Here is a 20,833-nt window from a genome sequence, read left to right on the forward strand (position 1 = left end):
AGGTCACTATTAAAACATTTATATTGTATCATTAGAAGGCACTGTTAAGTGAAAAGAAAAAGTACAATATTCATGAGGCTAATAAATATAAAATCATAAGTTATTTCACCATCTTTGGTCATAAAACAAGTTGCAAGTGAGTAGAACTTGAATTGCAATTAACATTGAAGATTCACAATGAAATAAATCTGCAATCTTGAGAAGGCATCAATCTCAGTAATACAAACATCGTTTCATATGAACCAGTCTGATATTAAACAAAAGGATGTAGGAAAAACATACATAATTTCTTGACTCTGTTACTCACAACATTGACCAAAGACACTTATAACTGTGGATGTAAGCAGTAACTGTTTTATCAAGGTAAGACAGTTACATGGATCCAGCCTTTTAAGTACAGTAAGAGAGGCTATAGAAACAACAAGAATGCATGCGTGTTATCAATATAAAATCTTCAAACCTTGTGAATGAAAACTCTAGTTGACTTATAACACATGAAAACTTGATTAATTTATTGAGTTTTCAAAAATACCAGACTGGGAAAGTAAACAATTTAACAACAGCAAATCAGAACCCAAGAGCTAAGGCGAAGACACTGTATCTGAACAATTTTATTTTTATAAAGATTGGGATCCACTAAGGATCAGCACTTCCCCTTTGCAGTTTATCGTAGAAACAGGAAAATACAAAGGATTGCAGGAAGGGATGTTCTCAGGATCCACTGTCTGCAGGAGACTTTGCTGTAACAACATAATCAAAGGTTACATAAATGAATATAAGGAGGAGGATTGGAAATCAAAAAAGCAAAATAAAGGTAATGGCAACCAGAAAGGGCATGTGAGGAGGTGAAAGCAGTATCATGCACAAATATATCACAGGTGGTACTCAAGATTGCACTGTTTAAATGACGTTAATTTTTGATGCCATAATAGTAAGACCTAATAATGAATAGATGGAAAATTATGTTAAAAGGTAAGGGGCAATTGCTGGAGCTTTTCACACAAATGGTACCTGATGACATGATGGATTGAGGAAGCAGTAATAAAGAGTAGCAGTAACTTGGTTTAAGTTGAGTAGATTGCTGGCCTACTGGTAAATCAGAGCATGTGGTTAGTAAATGGAACAAAATTCCAATGCATGTGGGAGATTTCAGTTTCTGTATGCAGTGAAGACATGAGCACTTATAAATGTAGCCGTAAAGATGCATGACGGGAATGCACTGGGAAGATCATATCACATATAGGGATGCTAGAGAGAGAAGTGGTGTTCAAAGAATGGAAAATATTTTATGATGGTTTTGGCACATTTTGAGAAGGGAAGAAGAGCTAGTGGTATGACACTGACCAGTGAAAGCCCAGAATGTCATAGGGAGGGCACAGATGAAGGCTACAACCAGATGGGAACCACTTGTGAAGACTTAATTAGTACAAACTGTTGTACTGCAAGATGTTAATCACATTGAATGAGTAATTAAATATTTAATAATAACCATAATTAAAAGGAAAATAATAACAGTAATAGAAAAGGAAGCTGTGAAACATGTTAACTATAAAATTCAAACATTCTTTATGTAAATAAGGACTTTAGTAGTTTTGTGAACATTAGAGTATTTCTGCAGCATTGTTGGCTTTTAATTTTACTGCAAGGTTTTTCCCCTAAAACTTGAAAATAACTCCTTTTCTACATTTTTTACAGATGATGTTGAACCCAACAAACTTTCATCTGCCACAGTGACTCAGATGGAGGTCACTCTTACAGAATCTGAGTCCTCCAGTTCATCTGCGGTTGATGGAAAAGAAACTGTTCCTCCAGCTTATCAACCCATGGATACTTCAGCTGAGGACGTTCCATTAAGTGGCCAGTCAGATGTCACTCCTCCTGACGTCAGTGTAACAAGTGTCGGCAAAACAGTGAGTGAGGATAGTGTAGCAGATAAGTGGAGCAGCGACGACCGCTTAAGCCAGCATGACAGCAGTAGCAGTCGGGGTGACAAAAGTGCAGCGAAGGCATCTCCTGCAGATAGTGAAGAGGATGAAGGGCGTTACAGTATGGGCGATGCAGACGACCCTCCCTCAGTGCCATCCTCTGAGGTTATTCCCATAACAGGGTGAAAAGGAAATGTGATTTCAGTGAACTTTGATTTATACAGTATACTATATAAGCCTCATGCAATACACTTGCTTCAGAAATATTGAGAAACAGCATCCAAATTGTTTTAATATAATACTGTAATATATTCAGGTAGCTTGTCATGTCCATGGTTATTGGTATGATACAGTGCAGTAGTAGTGTGACTACTTTGGGTTTATTTCATCAAAAAGTATTAAGTATTTTTATTGTTGGTTCTACGTGGAAAATCATCGAAAAGATGGCAGAGGTCAAAGTGTGGCCATTAAGGTAAACACAATACTGATCTCTAATTAGGGCATAAGCCAAGATGGTAAGAAAAGTAGAATCAACATAGTTCTTGCGGAAGCTGTACTTTGGGTGTGTCATTGCATCATTTGATGGCTATATCTAACCCACATGTGATATTAAATTGGCAGTTGGAGCTCATCACGTCATGTAATTTGATGTCCAAGTATATGCTGAAAAAACAATGTTGCAATGCCCTTCTTAGGTTATTTATGACTGGTTAACATTTAAGTGATAATTCCACAGGATGAAAGTGAAAGATATACATATATATATTTTATTAGCACGCAGTACAAGTGCTTCTTACAGATATTGCAAGTTACTTTTCTCAAGGGTAATATTACAAGCTTTACTAATGCTTATTTCATTGGCAATACAAAAGCCTGTGCAGATATACATAGCACACTTGTTTGGCATTCTACAAAAAGTAAGTCTATATATTTTCTAGCGTTCAGCGGTAGGTCATGAAATAATGTACAATGTAAGTTTTCATATTCACCTAGCTGAGCTTCTAAAATAAAGCTCAATTCTTTTTGGCCAGGCTCATTCACAGAACTGCACTTAGTATTATTCAACTTTTGAACCAATGTTTGTAGTTTTCAAACAGAGTACCATTGAAGTTTTAATGCTTACCGAGCAAACAGTATAGTGCTTGCATTAAAAGATCTAGAATTGTGTTAGAAATGACTATCCTCTGGGAAATAACTTCTTGGAAAGTATGAGACATGACCTTGAGGTTAATTGATTATCTTTGTATTATGAGATACTGTTTAATTTTTTTTTTTGGCTTAACGGGAAAACCCTTGATATAGGCATGAATAGCAAGTCATAGTCCTAGTTTATAGATTTTAAATAATTCCTTTACTAATTTCATTAGTATTTTTTGTAATTTAATTTGGGACGATGTTGAAAGATTCCATTCTGGAGTCACTTTTTGTAAAACCGATGCCCGTAAATTATTAATTTCCTAAGGGGTCTTGAGAATTATTGTTGTAATTTATATTTTATTTTTATTGTTATTGAATTTTTGGGGACATTAATTTCCCCTGTTGTTAAATGCTGCATCTTTGTCAATATTATTAATTGCGAACAAGGAAAGTGAAGCATTAGTAGTGATTGCCATTAGAGCCTTCAGAATTGTACTTAGTGCAACTGGCCAGAATATACATTATGCCCCTTGCTCAGTTTACATAAACTTATAAAAAAGGGATTAGTGCAACAGGGAAAAACAGGTTATAATAATCATATACATTATATATCCTTTCCAGTATTGCTAATTAGATGTCTGTAGTTGAGGATTAAGTTAAGGCTTTGAAGAGAAAATGGAAGACGTACAAATTCTGCACTAGGCATTGTTGTACAGGTCGAGTATAGCACATGCAGTCCCTAGAGCAACGAAAAGAACGAGGAAATGCGCATATATATATATACATACCGTACCGTGATATGGAAGAGTCTGTATTGTGAGACATTACCGATACCAGTTAGTGTGGATGTGCATTCTTTGAAGAGGAAAATAAAAAAAAATGTCTTTCATTTTGAGAGTGGTATTAAAATGAAAAATGCACCACTTGCTTCTCCCTGTTGCCAAGCATCAAGAGGAAGACAGGTGAGAGGTTTCCAATCCTGTAGTGCATCACAATGTTTAAGTGCTGTGTTCATCCTGATTGTTTACACAACTGTTGTATTTTGTGCCTCATTGTAACTTTTTTATGAATTATTCATCTTGTTTAGCTTGTAAATAAATAATACTGAAATGAGAGTTAGTGATTCATCATGCCTTGTATATATAAATATGTATTCCTGGATCCAAGTATAATATATGATTTAATAAATATGATAAGGATTAAAAGCATTTTATTCATGGATGCCATTTTAATATTTATACAGTACTACTTACAAGTGGTTTAAGAAAATACTATGATTCCGGTCTATTTTAACAATCACCACTAGATCCTTGTACTTTACTTCCTTTATTTTCTGGAACTTTTATTTTGGCTGTCTCTTTTTCAGTTTTAAGCCCTGAATGGCCAAAAATCAAATCAACAGTTATCATGAAACGTAAGTATTCCTTGCACATTTAACTGAGCAACAAGCTCTTAATACCAGGTAGGAGTAGATGGTACAAGTGTTTCCTATAACAAAAGAATACTAGCAACAACCATCTTCAGGTCTTCGAAACAGTCACTTGCATGAAACAAATATTAAGAGTTATATTATAATTATAATCCTATTTGCAATCATAGTTGTAAAAGTAGATGCAAAGAGCCCAGAGATCTCGGCAGGACAACATACAGTCTGTAAAACACAAACTATGAAGTGAGTCAGGCTGATCAACAAAAAGCACTGACATCAAGTTTGTGTTGAAATTCCAACAATTCAAATAACAGAATACGAAAATCAATCCCTAATATATTTGCAACAGGAAATTACACTTCTGGAAAACTGTGGCATTGAACCTCACACAAGACCAAATTTACTGCAAACCTAGTATTATTTCAATTTCTCATATGATGAGCAGCTATGCAAGGGTTTTCTTCCTCAATGCACAATGACGCGGCAAAGTTAGCCATAAACAACATATAAGAAAAGGAACATAAAGGACCACACAGTAGAGGTCTATTGATTACTGAACTTATGTACAGGGTAATTAGGGTTAGGTGTTACGCAGAGGTAATGAGTGGATTCCAGCTCAAAAGTAGCTACTGTATTAAAACTGGTGGGTCCAGATTTCTTGCCTCCAGAGTTCAGATTTCTCGACTTATCGAAGGTCAACTGCAAACTGAATCACAAGCCAAAACTGCAAAGCAGCATAGTAAAATTGGACATCTTAGTTGAATGCAAGTGCCATTGTTGATGAATCTAAGAGAACTTAGGGATTATCTTCTTTAATCTCGTGTGGGGACTTTCATGTGTTATAACAAAGTAACACATTTTTCTTCTTTTTCCAAGAAGAAAATGTAACATTTTATGGTGCAGAGAGTGTATCCTGACCAATGCAGGTATCACTGTCCTGTGCCTAGCACCAGCTCGATTTGTTCAACTGGGTCAGAACTTGGGCGGCCTAGTGCCACCCCAGACCATGCACAGCTTGGTACATCTCTGAATGGGATCTTCAGTTTTTAAACTGACCAGTGCCACTGATAAAATGGTGGCTTTTAAACTGACCAGTGTCCCCCCCCACCAACAAAAAAAATCAAGAGTAAAAACCATCACGTGAAGGAATCAACACTTCCAAAAACCTACTCACCAAACTTCATTAAAATCAGGAGTAAATTCAAATTTGGGGCTGTAATTTAACTTGTGACCTTAAAAAATAGGCTAATAAAATAACTGTACTGGAGAAAATTTATCAATCCTAAAGGAACATGGTAATATGTTTCATCAAAATCAAGGTTGTTTTTTATACCTTTAAATTTCCCTAATACCTTGTGAAACAGGCCAAAGTACTACAAATAATTCTGTTGAAAATAATCATTAATTTCCAAGGCACAAACATCCTGAGTTTCATCAATATTACAGTATATGAAAAGTTATTTAAAAACAAATAAAGGTCCAGATAAAACAGTTTGGAAAGACGATGACCTCCATGGTTTCCATCCACAAATCTTTATCAGTATAAAAAAAGGATGGAGTAAACCTTAAAATGACCAGCAACCTTGGAAAATGGATCAAACTAAAACGTATGGGGAAAATAACTGCACCCTTCACGCTGACGGAAAATACCGGATCATGTCAAGATTAGTGAACCCAACATCTCCATGTCAAAAACAGCAAACCCAATGATCCCCATGTAAAGAATGGCCAAACCTTTCCAGTCTGAACTCCAATTCCATACGAGGGCTAGTAATACACACGGCAAAACAGTGATTCATCTACACTGTTTCACCATGTTTAGTACTGGCCCCTGGGGGATTCACATGTATTTTGTCTTGTTTAGTACTAGCCCCTGGGGGATCAAATGTCTGGTACCGAAGTGTTCATGTCTGGAACAGCGAACCCGATTATTCCCATTCAAAGAATAACGAACCCAATAATCTTCCTGTAAAGAAAAGTGAACCCTGCTGTGAGTGGGTTCACTAATCTTGACAAGATCCAAAATACTTATAGCAATATCTTTGTACTGACCTAGAAAGAAAAAAATCTACATGGAGACTGTAATCAGCAACCTCCATGGTAACTCCCCCAAAACAAGTTTCATTAACATCTGAGAATAAAATAATGATAATATTGATAATTAAATAATGATAGTAGTTTTGTCAAGTTAATGATTTTTCTGCAAGTGGGTGTTTGAATGAATTCTACTGCTAATGGTTCACCTTAACCTCAAGCATTCTCTACGCATGCAAGCTCAGCAGTGTATATGGAGGTAAAATGCATTAAAAATATTCTGGCCTGATTATGGTCCAGTCTTGAGGGGTGCTAACCTGGGATGTAGGTTGTACTTGGCGAGATCTATGAGATTCATGTTGGAACAGATTCCAGCAAAATTTTGCTAGTGGTACTGAGGGTAAGGTCTTCTTGTATTACATTACGTATAAGCCCTCCAATATTTTTAGTCTCATGAAATCCTGGAAATGTTCTGAAACTTTAAATCCATCAATTATTGTTTTCTTAGCCGGTCTGGAACTGTGTGCTGGCACACATGGTGGAGATGGACAGCCCCTTCTTGGTCATGGCATGAGATCTTAGTGATTTATAAATGGATACATCCTCAAATTTGGCTATTTTGTCTTTAAATCATGATGCCTCTCAATGTGGGGCTGATCTGCATAATGAGGTCCTTCATTCCTTTATTAAATAAGCAGATGACAAGCTTGATTTTACTGTCAACTATTATAGCAGTGAAATATTCTTTAATATTACCAAGGGCCTCCTTACCTTGTTTGTAAGAGGACATGAAGATATGCAATGTTCATCTTACCAACACTGAATAGTGCCAGTGGTCATATGATGATGAATACAGCATTTTTTCCTTATGGAAACTGTGGGGCAAGCTATTTTTAAGCATGATATTTGTAGTAAGAACTTAAAGGCTTTTAAGTCATCATTTGTTCCTTCTCACGCCTTTAGCTACCTCTGATTCAGGGTGTGTCAGATATTTTCCGACTCCTCCCTCTTTTCATGCCTTGCCTGATTACACTCTCTAATTCCTACATTACCAGAAACGGCTTTCGCACTCGTCATAAAACCATGATTCAATGTTATTGCTAAAAACAGTCAAGTACAAATTTCTGAAATGCAAAGTAACTATGGATCTTAGGGACAAGACTGTCCCCCAAAAACATGTTAAGTATTGTATGAAGTCCTTAGGTTGGGCAATTAGGAACCTCTTGGCCAAGCTGGATGCGGCATCCTAGGTTAGGATAACATACCATACAATAAAACAGCACAGCACAACATATTTGCTTCTACAAAGGTAATGGGTGTACAAGAGTTGGAAAAAGCTGCATGCCAGACAGTTAAGTACAAATGCAGAATGGGGATGGGTGTTGTTTAAAGCAAGGAAAAAAATGGCTCCTATCATTGTTTTTCACACTGTGCTGATCTTCATTTTTAATTATATTGAGTCAAGAATGCAACCATTGCATTGCAAGAGAGAGAGAGAGAGAGAGAGAGAGAGAGAGAGAGAGAGAGAGAGAGAGAGAGAGAGAGAGAGAGAGAGATGGCATTGAAAAGTGGAACAAAATCCAACTTCATTGCTTGATAAGTTTTGAGAAGCTAATCCTAAAGCAGAAACAGCACTTTGCCTTCGCCCCAAATGTGATAGCACGGCCTGCTTCACAGCACATCAAAAGACATATTTGAACACAGATGCACCATAACCTAACCTTCCCTTAACTCAACCCATCCTAGGGTGTTGTGATCTAATTGGAGGAAAGGGGGTTTACTTTGCTCCCTGGAGCCATCTGCTATGTAGGCTATAACCCTGCTGAACTATGTCTTTCAGGATAATTTCGCGTTGACTGAGATGAACGTCCTAGGCCTATGCATATGTTTCAATGATCAGCCCACAACCTGCCCCTTTAACAATTGGTAAGCCATCTAACATAGGCCTATATACAAAGAAAAGTTACGGATGTCCCAAGGGACAAGGGGAAAGCTCCTGCTGCCAGGTGGATGTGTCACCTTGGGTGAAATTAGATAAAGAAAGGTTAGGTGGGGCTGTATCCCAGAAATTACCAGTACCACTGCCACAGTTCTATGCTTTAATGTTGTACTTTGTTTGCTTTGCCGTTCCTACCCATTAGGCTTAATGCATGAACAATATACTTTTCATCTGCTTCTCTTTAGTCTTACATATTTTTATCAATACTGCTACGAAATTAATTCGTTTTTGGCTTTCCCCCTAAAGCAAAATCACCTTTCATACTTTTCGCTCTAGACCTGTAAGTCTGTTGTTTGATAACGGATACAGACCTACAGGTCTATTGTTATATAAAGACCTATAGGTTAATAGTGAGATATATACCTATAAGTTAATTGTGAGATCCACACACTTAGGCTATAGGTCTTCTGTTATAGACCTATACTACAGGTCTATTGTTACATACAGACCTATAAATTTATTGTTGGATATAAACATAAATCTATAGTTCTATTGCTAGACACAAGCCTATAAACTTACTATTGGATATAGACCTATAGGTCTATTGTTAGATATAGACCTAAAAATTTATTGTTGGATATAGACCTATAAATCTATTGTTGGATATAGACCTAAAGGTCTATTGTTAGATATACAGTAGACCTATAAATTTATTGTTGGATATGGACCTATAGGTTTATTGTTACATATAAACCTATAAATTTAGTGTTGGATATAGACCTATAGGTCTATTGTTTGATATAGACCTATAAATCTATTGTTGGATATAGACCTACAGGTCTATTATTAGATCTAGACCTAAAAATTTAGTGTTGGATATAGACCTATTGGTTTAGTGTTTGATCTAGACCTAAAAATTTAGTGTTGGATATAGACCTATAGGTTTAGTGTTTGACATAGACCTAAAGATTTATTGTTGGATACAGACTCACAGGGCTATTGTTAGATCTAGACCTATAAATTCAGTGTTGGATATAGACCAATAGGTCTATTGTTTGATCTAGACATATAAATTTATTGTTGGATAAAGACCTAAAGGTCTATTGTTAGATATAGACCTATAAATTTATTGTTGGATAGAGACCTATAAGTCTATTGTTAGATATAGCCCTATAAATCTATTGTTGGATAGAGACCTATAAATTTATTGTTGGATAGAGACCTATACATCTACTGTTTGATATAGACCTACAAATTTATTGTTGGATATAGACCTATAGGTCTATTGTTTGATATAGACCTATAAATTTATTGTTGGATATAGACCTATAGGTCTATTGTTAGATATAGACCTATAAATTTATTGGATAGAGACCTATAGGTCTATTGTTAGATATAGACCTATAAATCTATTGTTGGATAGAGACCTATAAATTTATTGTTGGATAGAGGCCTATTGGTCTACTGTTTGATATAGACCAACAGGTTTGTTGAGATATTTACACCTATGGCTCTATTGTTACATGTAGCCCTAGGCCTACAGGTCTACTATCAGATGTAGCCCTAGGATATTAGAAACGAAAAATAAATAAATAAATAAATAAGCACAAAACACCATACAAGAAACACTGTTCATGAATTTAGTGAGAAATTGTGTCAAAAAGGTCATGATTTAGGCCTAACTGTATTAAGAGATGTGATAGTTAGTTATAAATGATTTGTTTAACCAGACCTCTGAACTCAGATGTGATGAAGTTACATAGTAGGCCTATTAAAATTGTCCTCCTTAACTCGTAGTAAAAGTAATCTGGTATTTAATGTCATGCTGAGTATATTATACACAATGGTGCATGTACCTTTCAATTTCATCATAAATTCTGATAATTAATTTAATTTTATAAAATGCACATATTGACTTACGGACTAGGCCCATGTAAACCATAAAAAGAAAAAAACAATAAAATAGCTGTATCTCACAACAGACCTGTTTGGTTCCCAGCCTGGCAACAATCGTTCATGGGCACTACATAAAGAGAAATGTCACATCTTGACAGAGGCTTTACTCTGTAAACTTGCAGGAGTGTAAATTACAGATCTAGAATAGACAGCATACAGATACTGTACTGCTTTCATACAATGATTCATAGATATCATATTTGCATGTCTCACAGATATCTTACTTTACAAGTTTCACGTAACACCCCCCTTCTTTAGAAAAAGAGATCAAACAACAAGACAAAACTTCAAGAACATAATCAGCACATCAGGGTACCTGCAACATCACTAGCATCAGTACATACAATACAGGAAGTGGCATAACAAAACACAAATGGATCAAAATGAATCAAAATGAGACCTTCTTCTCTTAAAGACAAATAGAACACATCATTCAAGAGAGTGAGATAACTATATTAACACAGTTTTAAACAATAGCACCTTAAAGATTTAGTTTTTCAGGAGCTTTAATTGTTCTACCAGACTTTTTATAATGTCTGACTCAGTGTTATTACTCTTTAACACATCAGGAGCTTTACATGGAGACAGAACATCTCTACTATTCATGTTACTAGCATTGGCATCAATATCAACTGGGACAGGACTCACAAAACTGAAATAAAGGGCTTCTGGAGACTTATCTCTACATTTTACAGATTTTCTTAGAAATTGTCTATTTTCACGGTATGTTCCTCCATCATCAGTACATACTACATAACTATGACCAATAAGCTTTTTACTGACAGTGGCCTGTTTCCACTTTTCTGTTTTATTGTCAATGGGTTGAACTCTAACAGTGTCTCCAATACATAAGGGTTTCAACTGTTTTCTGTTTGAGTAACGATCAGCAACATCAAATCTTTTGTCAATCAGCTTTCTCCTTTCCTTTTCAGTGGAAAAATTAGATGGCATGAGGTGACAGCTAACTGTAGGAATCAATGTTTTAGTACATCTACCCATTAAGCGCTGTACAGGGCTAGTTTCTAAGCCTTCATGAGGAGTATTTCGCAGGTTCAGAAGTCCCAAGTACGGATATTCTTTGGCTTTCTTACACTTTTTCATTAGAGTTTTAGATTTTTATCAATTTTAACAGCTGCTTCAGCTGCACCATTAGCTTTGCTATTTCCAGGACTTATAGGTTCATGAGAAAATCCCTACTTTCGAGCAAAATCATCAAACAGATGAGAAGAATATTGTGGACCATTATCTGAAATCAAATCATCGGGAATGCCATGACGAGCAAAATGATGTTTTAATTTTGTGATCACAGCATCAGATGTAGTTTCTGGCAGATAATCAACTTCAAAGAACTGACTGTAGTAATCAACTGTGACTAGGTAGTTTCTTCTTTCAATAGTAAATATATCAGATCCTACTTTTTGCCAAGGGCGAGAAGATACATCATGGAGATGTGGTGGCTCTTCAGGCTGTTTATAGGAGTAACAGGCACACACACACCACACGATTCAACATACTGTCTAATTTCTGCAGAAATTCCTGGCCAATATATTAGTTCTCGGGCTCGGCGTAGACAAGAGTTTATACCAGAATGACCAGCATGTACCTTCTGTTTCACATCATACCTCATAGATGTTGGAATGAATACACGTTCACCACGAAGAATTATTCCATCTTGTACTGACAGTTCATCTCTGTAATTGAAATAGGGTGTAAGGGACTGCAGTATCAAAGACTTATTTTGAGGCCAACCTTCTATGATAGTCTGTTTGAGAGTCTTCAGGGTATTATCAGATTGTTTTTTTGCTCTAATTTCATCAAGACGGTAAGACTTAAATGACGAAAATGACAGATTGTTGACAGATACAACTTTACACTTCAAACTAGATGTAGGGGCACGAGACAGTGCATCAGCAATTTGAATATCCTTGCCAGATTTGTAGACTACCTCAAAATTGTATTCTTGAACACGAAGAAGCATTGCTTGTAACTGTTTAGGTGCACACATAAGAGGTTTCTTAACAAAGATACTAATGGTTGGTGATCAGTGATTGCAGTCACAAAACGACCAAAAGTGAAATGATGAAATTTGTTCAAACCATACAGAATTGCAAGCATCTCCTTTTTAATCTGAGCATAATTTCTTTCAGCATTTATGAGAGCTCGGCTTGCAAAGGCAATAGGCTTTCCTTCTTGCATCAGTGTTGCGCTTAAACCATACTCAGATGCATCATTTTCGAGCGTCAACTCTCTGTTAGGATCACAGTATGCAAGAACTGGACTATTCACTATCATTTCTTTAAAACATATAAACGTTTCTGCTTGGCACTGCGACCGATTCCAAGGGACATCCTTTTTGAGCAAATTATGATGTGGATGTAGAACATCAGTTACATGAGGTAAAAACTTTTCCATATAGTTTACCATACCAAGGAACCGACGCAATTTTTCTAGAGTCTGGGGAGTAGGAAACTCGGATATGGCTTTCATTTTCTCAGGATCAGACCTAAGACCATCTTTGGTAATGACATGACCCATAAAGGAAACATTATCAGTTCGGAGCACCAATTTCTCCTTGTTTAGTTTTACATTTTGTTCACGACACCTTTTAAGAAAAGATTCAAGATTACGGTCATGTTCATCTAGAGTTTTTCCATGCACAATGATATCATCAGCAATACAAACAACACCAGGTAAATCATTAAATGTACTAAGAATAAGTTTCTGAAAAATTTCTGAAGAAACACCAAGACCAAAAGGGAGTTGTGGCCATCTAAATCTACCAAAACATGTTTGGAAAATAGTCAATAGGCTTGATGCCTCATCAAGTTTCACTTGCCAATAGCCAGATGCTAATTCGGCTTCAGAAAATACATTAGACTTCCCTAACTCATGCAAAGTATCATCAAGAACTGGTCGAGTAAAATGTTCACGCAATAAGACTTTGTTTAGCTCTTTTGGATCAAGGCAAACTCGTATGTCACCATTTCTTTTGTGCACTATGACTATTTGACTGACCAAGGGAGTGGGCTGCTCCACAGGCACAATTACACCAAGGTTAACTAGTCTATCTAGCTCCTCTTTCAACTTAGGACGAACTGAAATAGGTACCAGACGACCAGCCATAACTACAGGTTTAGCATCATCACACATATTTAATTGTTGAACACAAGAAAAGGAACCTAATTTACCATCAGTGACATCTTTGAAATTATCTTCTACATTAACAGAATATACTCTTTCAAAATTATCTTCACATACCTGAATTAAATTCATATTAACACTTGCCTTTTTACCCAACAGTGGTAAAAAATCATTTTCTACAACAATAAATTCTACAGAATACTTTCTTTGTATTTTAGCATTAACAATATTCCTTCTACATATACCTAATGGAATTTCTTTACTTTTATTCCAAGTGGACAACACTTTGCTAGTTTTCTCAACATATTGAGCATGTTTTACAAGTAAAATGTTGACAGTGGAACCAGTATCAATTTGAAAATTTACCTTTTCACCATCTATTAGCATACAACATTTGAAATTTGAAAATTTACCTTTTCACCATCTATTAGCATACAACATTTGATATCCATCAGAGAATTACCTTCATCAACAGCTTCAGTATAATTCATCCATTCAGCACCAGAAGATTCATTATCATCAACTTGATGTACATGTTTATATTTAACCTTTTGTCTGGCACAAGATCTAGCATTATTTTTATTTACAGAAAGTGGACATTTCAGAGCAAAATGATTTGTTTGTAGACATCTACTACATTTCTTTCCATAAGCTGGACACATGTCCTTCTTTAAAATATGCTTTTGACCACAGAACAGACATTCTTTATTAACAGAATTATTTACAGGAACATTTTTAGGATATATGGGCTTAAATGGCTTGGTACCATGCTTTTTGTTATAAACCACTTTATGCACTAAAGCAATTTCAGGACGTAGCACCTTATTCTTAAGGGCAGCATTCTCAGCAGCTTTACATATGTCAATGCACTTTTCTAAAGTAAGTTTTCTAACCTTTGGACACTGGTGTCTTTTATTCCTAAGACAATGTGATCTCTTATCACAGAATCTAAACAGTTACCACAGTAGCCACAAGTTTAAATTAGCGACCTCAAATCAGAAAGAAACTTGTCAAATCCTTCACCTTCCTCTTGACAGCGACTGTTGAAAATGAAGCGTTCGTAAGTTTCGTTAACTTCACCAACAACGAATTCATCAAATTTACTTATGATTTCCGTAACAGTTCTGGCATCTTGAGGAGTATTCAACTGGCATCCATTGTGGACCTTCAGAGAGTCATCTGCTGGGGTGTGCAGAAAGAGGGCAACCTGCACTTTCTGAGGCTTTGTTTGCAGCTCAGAGAGGGTTTCAAAAGTGTCCCATCTCTGTTTAAATATCTTCCAGCTTTCAAGAATGTTAGACAGACTAAACTGCTGAGGTGGCTTAATACCAGGTACAAATCTGCTGGCACTGTGGTTTTGAGTTTCATCATCAGGCATTGTTAAAGTTAGGCTAGGCTAGGCAGTCAGGTCAGACAGAAAAACTTGAATCATGAAGATCATAGATATGCAGTAGCCCATCAGGCAGCAGAGAGTCAGCAAACACAGGCTAGGCTAATAATTACTCGATTTAAGCCTTCAGAGACATAATTTCAACTTGAGTTCATAGGCTAGTATAAGGGTAGAACTATAGGGTAGCTCCGCGTCGCCGACGGCACTATAACTTGACTTTTTCTAGTTTTTGGTTGCTAATTATGAATTTACCTTTCATTTTTGGTGCTCGAGTGTAATTAACCTGTAATTAACCCCTGAAGTCCATCCAACAAGGGGTTTCCATACGCCATCTTCACAAGACAGAGCACGGCTACGTCTGTTTCGAACAGTTCATATCCCGTCCGCCAAGTGCAATAATTTGTTAACATATGGGTACCCAACCGCCGGCCCAGAACAGTACTAAACATGGTGAAGGGGCATTCCATTTGGCCGACAACAAACAGATGCACCACCAGTATCAGAACCCCTAAAAGTGTAGAAAAAACCAGTTGAAAAGGTAAAAACAGGCACGGAGCTAATGCATAGAATTACCAAGCTAAGTGGTTAAGTTAGACCAATTTAGGGTACCTGCAGGCAGGAACATCACCAGGTAGGCTAGGTAAGTAGGCTAGGCAAAATTAGAATTTCAGCAATCAAGACTTGGTAGATAACAAAGACTGGCGACATCAGGGGTTATCATCATAACATAGGGATAACCAGTTATCAGGTTATACTAACAGTTATAGCTACTGAATACCAGCGAAAGACATAACTTAGCCAAAATTAGAGTAACTTACAGTTTCAGCCTTTAATCCCACGTAAGTGCCACCATTTTTGGTTCCCAGCCTGGCAACAATCATTTATGGGCACTACATGAAAAGAAATGTCACATCTTGACACGAGGCTTCATTCTGTCAACTTGAGGGAGTGTAAATTACAGATCTAGAATAGACAGCATACAGATACTGCTTTCGTACAATGATTCATAGATATCATATTTGCAAGTCTCATAGATATCTTACTTTACAAGTTTCACTTAACAAGACCTGTGGGTCTATATCCAACAATAAATTTGTAGGTCTACATCAAACAATTAGACCTATAGGTCTCTATCCAACAATAAATTTATAGGCCTACTGCAATGGCAACAGGAACGTCTTTTAATTTTAAATAAATATAAATTAACATCTAGTAATAGCTCACCTTTGCAATCGGCAAAGCTTCCTCCTAAAGGGACTCCTCTGCGTTGACCTTTGGCACTTAGCAGTTAGCACTTGGAACGACTTCCGTGAGCCCCCTAATGGCGAGGTGTTGTAAGTTCTCCAAGTCTACAGACATACTAACTTCTTTTTTCGGTAACTTCTCCTTCACTTAATAATTCCACATTTAAATGTTCCAGGAATATAAATTAACAACAAATAGTGTGCCATAGATATTCTTTAACCATTAACAAGGCCAATATATATAAACTTTTCTTTAATTCTCCTTTAATTATAGCATGGCAAAACTGTTGGGAGAAAGTAAATGTATTAATAATGTTATCGCTTTCATCAAAGAAGCTGGTCTTCTCAAATATATTTGACAGATGTGCTGTCTTGGTATATATATATATTTTTCCTAAGTTATACTGTTTTTATCGGATCAAATTTATTAATAGTTCTTTTTAGCACAATTTTACATATTTATTTATTTATTTTAGTTTTCCTTTTTGTTTTTTCTTGTTAATCAAATTTATATGTAGTTCTCTTTAGCAGAATTCTATTTTTAATTTTTATAACATACTATAAAAGTGAAAAGATCACATTTAGTATTCGGCGTCAGTGACCCTGGAAGTTGTAACGCCAGATAACCCACAATTAATCAATCAATCAATCCTTTGTGTGCGTTGCATGCTCGCTTTCACGAGTTATGCCATCTATTGGCGAATTTAGTAACTATCCCTTAACAACTTGTTAGATATTGCTAGAAGGTGAATACGATGTTTTTATGAATTATTTTGTTAAAAGCAAGGAATATTCGATAGTGAGCTTAATTTTTACAAATTAACGATGCTTTTCCCTCTGGACATTAACTTCGGCAACATAATAGTGATATAACGATTCCATTTAACGTAAAGATATGTTTTATTTCTAATCAAATCAAATGATTATCAAAGATTACATACGTATACGTGGGGTACATGGACACAGCTACAGGCAAGTCTCTGAGGCTATCAAGCCTGGGAAACATAATATGGAAAGCTAATTATTATTAAATAATTAACTACAAAGTGGCTCGTCTAATGTTTAAACAAAACATACTGTATTGAAAGTTGGTTTAATTTTACTACAATAACTCGTTCTTAAAACCTGTCTAATGAAGTTCATTTTGAAAACTGTTTCCTTCTCTCACACTAAATCTTTGCAAACTTTGCTCAGTCGGGTGCAGGAAGAAGTGTGCATCAATTTACAAAAAGTTATTCTCCACGTTTGCCGATGAGCCATTGCTGATTACAGATAGTGAGGGGAAACTGCAGAGACTGGTGAGGGAGTCTGAAAGTGCATGCAAGAGGAAAAGTTGAAGGTATATGGAAGCATGGTTAGTTTCGAGACTAAATAAAAGATGGAAACTGTTTAATCAATGTCACTGCAGACACCTGATTCGTGTCGGTAAGTCTATTCTGGAATGGATATTTGGATGACATGTGCAAAAGATTAATAAAAAGAATATGCTAATAAACCTGAAATATTTATAGAGAGCTAATAATATTTTTAAAGAAAATTACATTTCTAAGAGGCAAAAATATCTGTGATTCCAAAAACAGAGAATTCTGATGAAGGAAAAAATCAAATTTGTTGTTTTAAGTAAGAATCAAAGTTAAATCATACCTTTAACTTCAGGAACTTGAGTGTGCACAGTCTTAATTATCAGTATTTTTAATAAACTCATTATCTGCAATACTCAGATTAACACAATACCTTAAACAGGGGTAACAATCTCATATACAAACTCGACACAATTCGCAGTAAAGATAAGATATGGATAAAAATATTATAATACAAATAAACTTCATTTAAAAATCTAACACTTACAGAAATGAAAATTATTTACTACTAGTTTAAGAATAAATAAATAGAGCAGAAGAGTAGCAATTAATTATATATATATATATATATATATATATATATATATATATATATATATATATATATATATATTTAGATAGATAGATAGATAGATGAAAGTCATTTACTCAATGGAATTTCCATTTGGGAGAACAAAACAAAAGTGAACATAAAACATTACTTAACAAAGATAAAATTATTAAACAAATAAATTGAATATATACATGAGATAAAGCAATAAACAGGAAGGGTATATATAACTTACTTAGGCATATCAAACAAAAATAGTAATTCCTCAAACAACAGAAAGGAACACGCAAATATCGAAAGATTCATTTTAAAAGAACAAAAGCAATTCTTTCAGACTCTGGACTAAAAGGTGTGTGTAACGGCTGGCTGGTAACTCCGTGTGAAGTGTGGCGGGAGAATAATAGGTAAAATAGTAAGGTGACGCCGTTGTCGGCTCCCCATTAGTGGCTCCATTATTTTTTGTCTCACTCTCTAATTGCTATATGACATAGTATTCTTACACTTTCCCACTACCCCTCTTCTTCTTGTATCCCTCTCCCTGCCCCCTCCTCAAAAACAGCTCCTCCTTTCAAACCATATTTCGCCACATCGGTCTCAGGAACCACACATACATACAAACATACACACACACACACACACACACACACAGAGAGAGAGAGAGAGAGAGAGAGAGAGAGAGAGAGAGAGAGAGAGAGAGAGAGAGAGAGAGAGAGAGAGAGCAAAGTCTACTATCGTGTGAGCATAGACCTATTTATAGAGCTACTTCATTATTTTTTTAGAGCTCGAGTGATAATATATTTTTATATAGGACGTTTAGAGAGAGAGAGAGAGAGAGAGAGAGAGAGAGAGAGAGAGAGAGAGAGAGAGAGAGAGAGAGAGAGAGAGAGAGAGATTTTCCCGTCCCATTTCACCACATCAAGTCTAAGGAACAATACACACAGACGAGAGAGAGAGAGAGAGAGAGAGAGAGAGAGAGAGAGAGAGAGAGAGAGAGAGAGAGATTTTCCTGTCCCATTTCACCACATCAAGTCTAAGGAACAATACACACAGACGAGACAGAGAGAGAGAGAGAGAGAGAGAGAGAGAGAGAGAGAGAGAGAGAGAGAGAGAGAGAGAGAGAGACTCCTATCCCATTGGCTACGCCAGCCACCCACGACCTTGCGCCATTGGCCCAAGCAAAGGCGGCAAATCCAGCCCACCCTTCTTCATTAGCCCCCAAAAACCTAGTAGGTGGGTGTGACATTCGTCTGGGCCCTTGGTAGAAAAGACGGTACGAATCAGCTGTTCAGCCCTTTTTGGCGCGCACCTTCCTGAAGGGGTCTTCTTCTGCTTTGAAACTGACAAGAATTGAGGTCGTGAATTACAAGCAGGTATGTTTTAAAAGTTTTGGTTACTCTTCACGTAAGTTGTGGCTCCTAACGACTGAAACTGGTGATTCAAAGTTGCAGAATTAATTTGACAGTGTTCAAAGAACATGATTGAGAAGTTACGAATATGCTGCTTATAGTGCATAATTATGAAGTCTTTATACAATATAGTAAGTCGAATTATTTGATAGAAAATGCATCTTTGGGAATTAAAGATGGCAGACCCTAAGCATAAAAAATGTAGGTAAAACCTAAATATACATTATATATATATATATATATATATATATATATATATATATATATATATATATATATATATATAGTGAGTATGATAAATTAAAAATGCTTATAAAATTCTATTAACAAGATAAAGCTCATGATTTCAGTTGGCAATACTTTAGTCCTACCCACTGGTGAATGTAGTAAATGTAACCAGGATTGAAACATTTCCACTCAAAATATATAGTTTGTTCGTGTTAATAATACTTCAACGGGAACTTTGAAAAATCCGTTGAAGTATTATTAACACGAACAAACTATATATTTTGAGTGGAAATGTTTCAATCCTGGTTACATTTACTACATTCACCACTGGGTAGGACTGAAGTATTGCCAACTGAAATTATGAGCTTTATCGTGTTAACAGAATTTTATAAGCATTTTTAATTTCTCATACACACATTTTATATATATATATATATATATATATATATATATATATATATATATATATATATATATATATATATATATATATATATATATATATACATATGCATATATAATGTATATTTAGATTTTACCTACATTTTTTATGCTTAGAGTCTGCCCTCTTTAAGTCCCAAAGACGCATTTTCCATCAAATAATTCGACTTACTATATTGTATAAAGACTTCATGTGCACTATAAGCTGCATATTCGTAACTTCTCAATCATGAGATTGCTTTCTGACAAATTATATCCCTTTATCAATCTTTTTTTGTCCATTCACTTTCAGAAATGGCCATGAACACCCTCCTATTACCAGTCGTGGTTCTGCTGACCATCTTTTCCATGGGATATGCCATACCTCCCTCCCACTTCATGGTAGGCCTACCAGTTGATGGCGTCGAACTGGAAGACGCAGCACCGGTGGAATTCGGCCCACGAGATTATTTCCCGAATATCTTGGCTTATTCTTCCCTCCACCAAGGCCTACGACCTCAGTACTACCCTCCCACGGTGTTCAAGGCTAAGCAGGGAAAGAGATACCGTAAGTAAAATGGGTGTGGATTTTGAAGTTTCATAATGACACCGTTACGTCTAGACCTATCTGACCTTCCATTAACCTAATTTAGTTTGTCATGACCTCTGTAAA

The 20,833-nt window shown here is 35.9% G+C and overlaps 2 protein-coding genes and 1 long non-coding RNA gene across 21 annotated transcripts in view; 2 read left to right on the forward strand and 1 right to left on the reverse strand.

Moving 5' to 3' along the window:
* The window catches only part of SNF4Agamma (SNF4/AMP-activated protein kinase gamma subunit), a 394,547-nt gene extending 390,280 nt beyond the window's left edge, over positions 1-4,267 (forward strand). For all 19 annotated transcript variants that reach the window (XM_067083365.1, XM_067083360.1, XM_067083346.1 and 16 more), the window contains one exon: positions 1,696-4,267. In XM_067083365.1, coding sequence (XP_066939466.1) covers positions 1,696-2,111 — 416 coding nt within the window. In that variant the 3' untranslated portion in view covers positions 2,112-4,267. The remainder of the gene's footprint in view (positions 1-1,695) is intronic.
* LOC136826245 (uncharacterized) lies at positions 3-16,313 on the reverse strand. The gene is made up of 2 exons (XR_010849561.1): positions 16,176-16,313; positions 3-740 (listed from the first exon to the last, which is right to left on the reverse strand). It is a non-coding gene; the product is annotated as an uncharacterized lncRNA (long non-coding RNA).
* Positions 16,314-19,338: 3,025 nt separating this feature from the next.
* Positions 19,339-20,833, forward strand: part of LOC136826244 (uncharacterized) — a 13,853-nt gene continuing 12,358 nt past the window's right edge. The window contains exons 1-2 of the mRNA XM_067083368.1: positions 19,339-19,476; positions 20,474-20,728. Of these exons, the coding sequence (XP_066939469.1) occupies positions 20,476-20,728 (253 nt within the window). The 5' untranslated portion in view covers positions 19,339-19,476; positions 20,474-20,475. The remainder of the gene's footprint in view (positions 19,477-20,473; positions 20,729-20,833) is intronic.

This window comes from Macrobrachium rosenbergii, chromosome 40 (genome assembly GCF_040412425.1).
Source record: "Macrobrachium rosenbergii isolate ZJJX-2024 chromosome 40, ASM4041242v1, whole genome shotgun sequence".
NCBI classification, from domain to species: Eukaryota; Metazoa; Arthropoda; class Malacostraca; order Decapoda; family Palaemonidae; genus Macrobrachium; species Macrobrachium rosenbergii.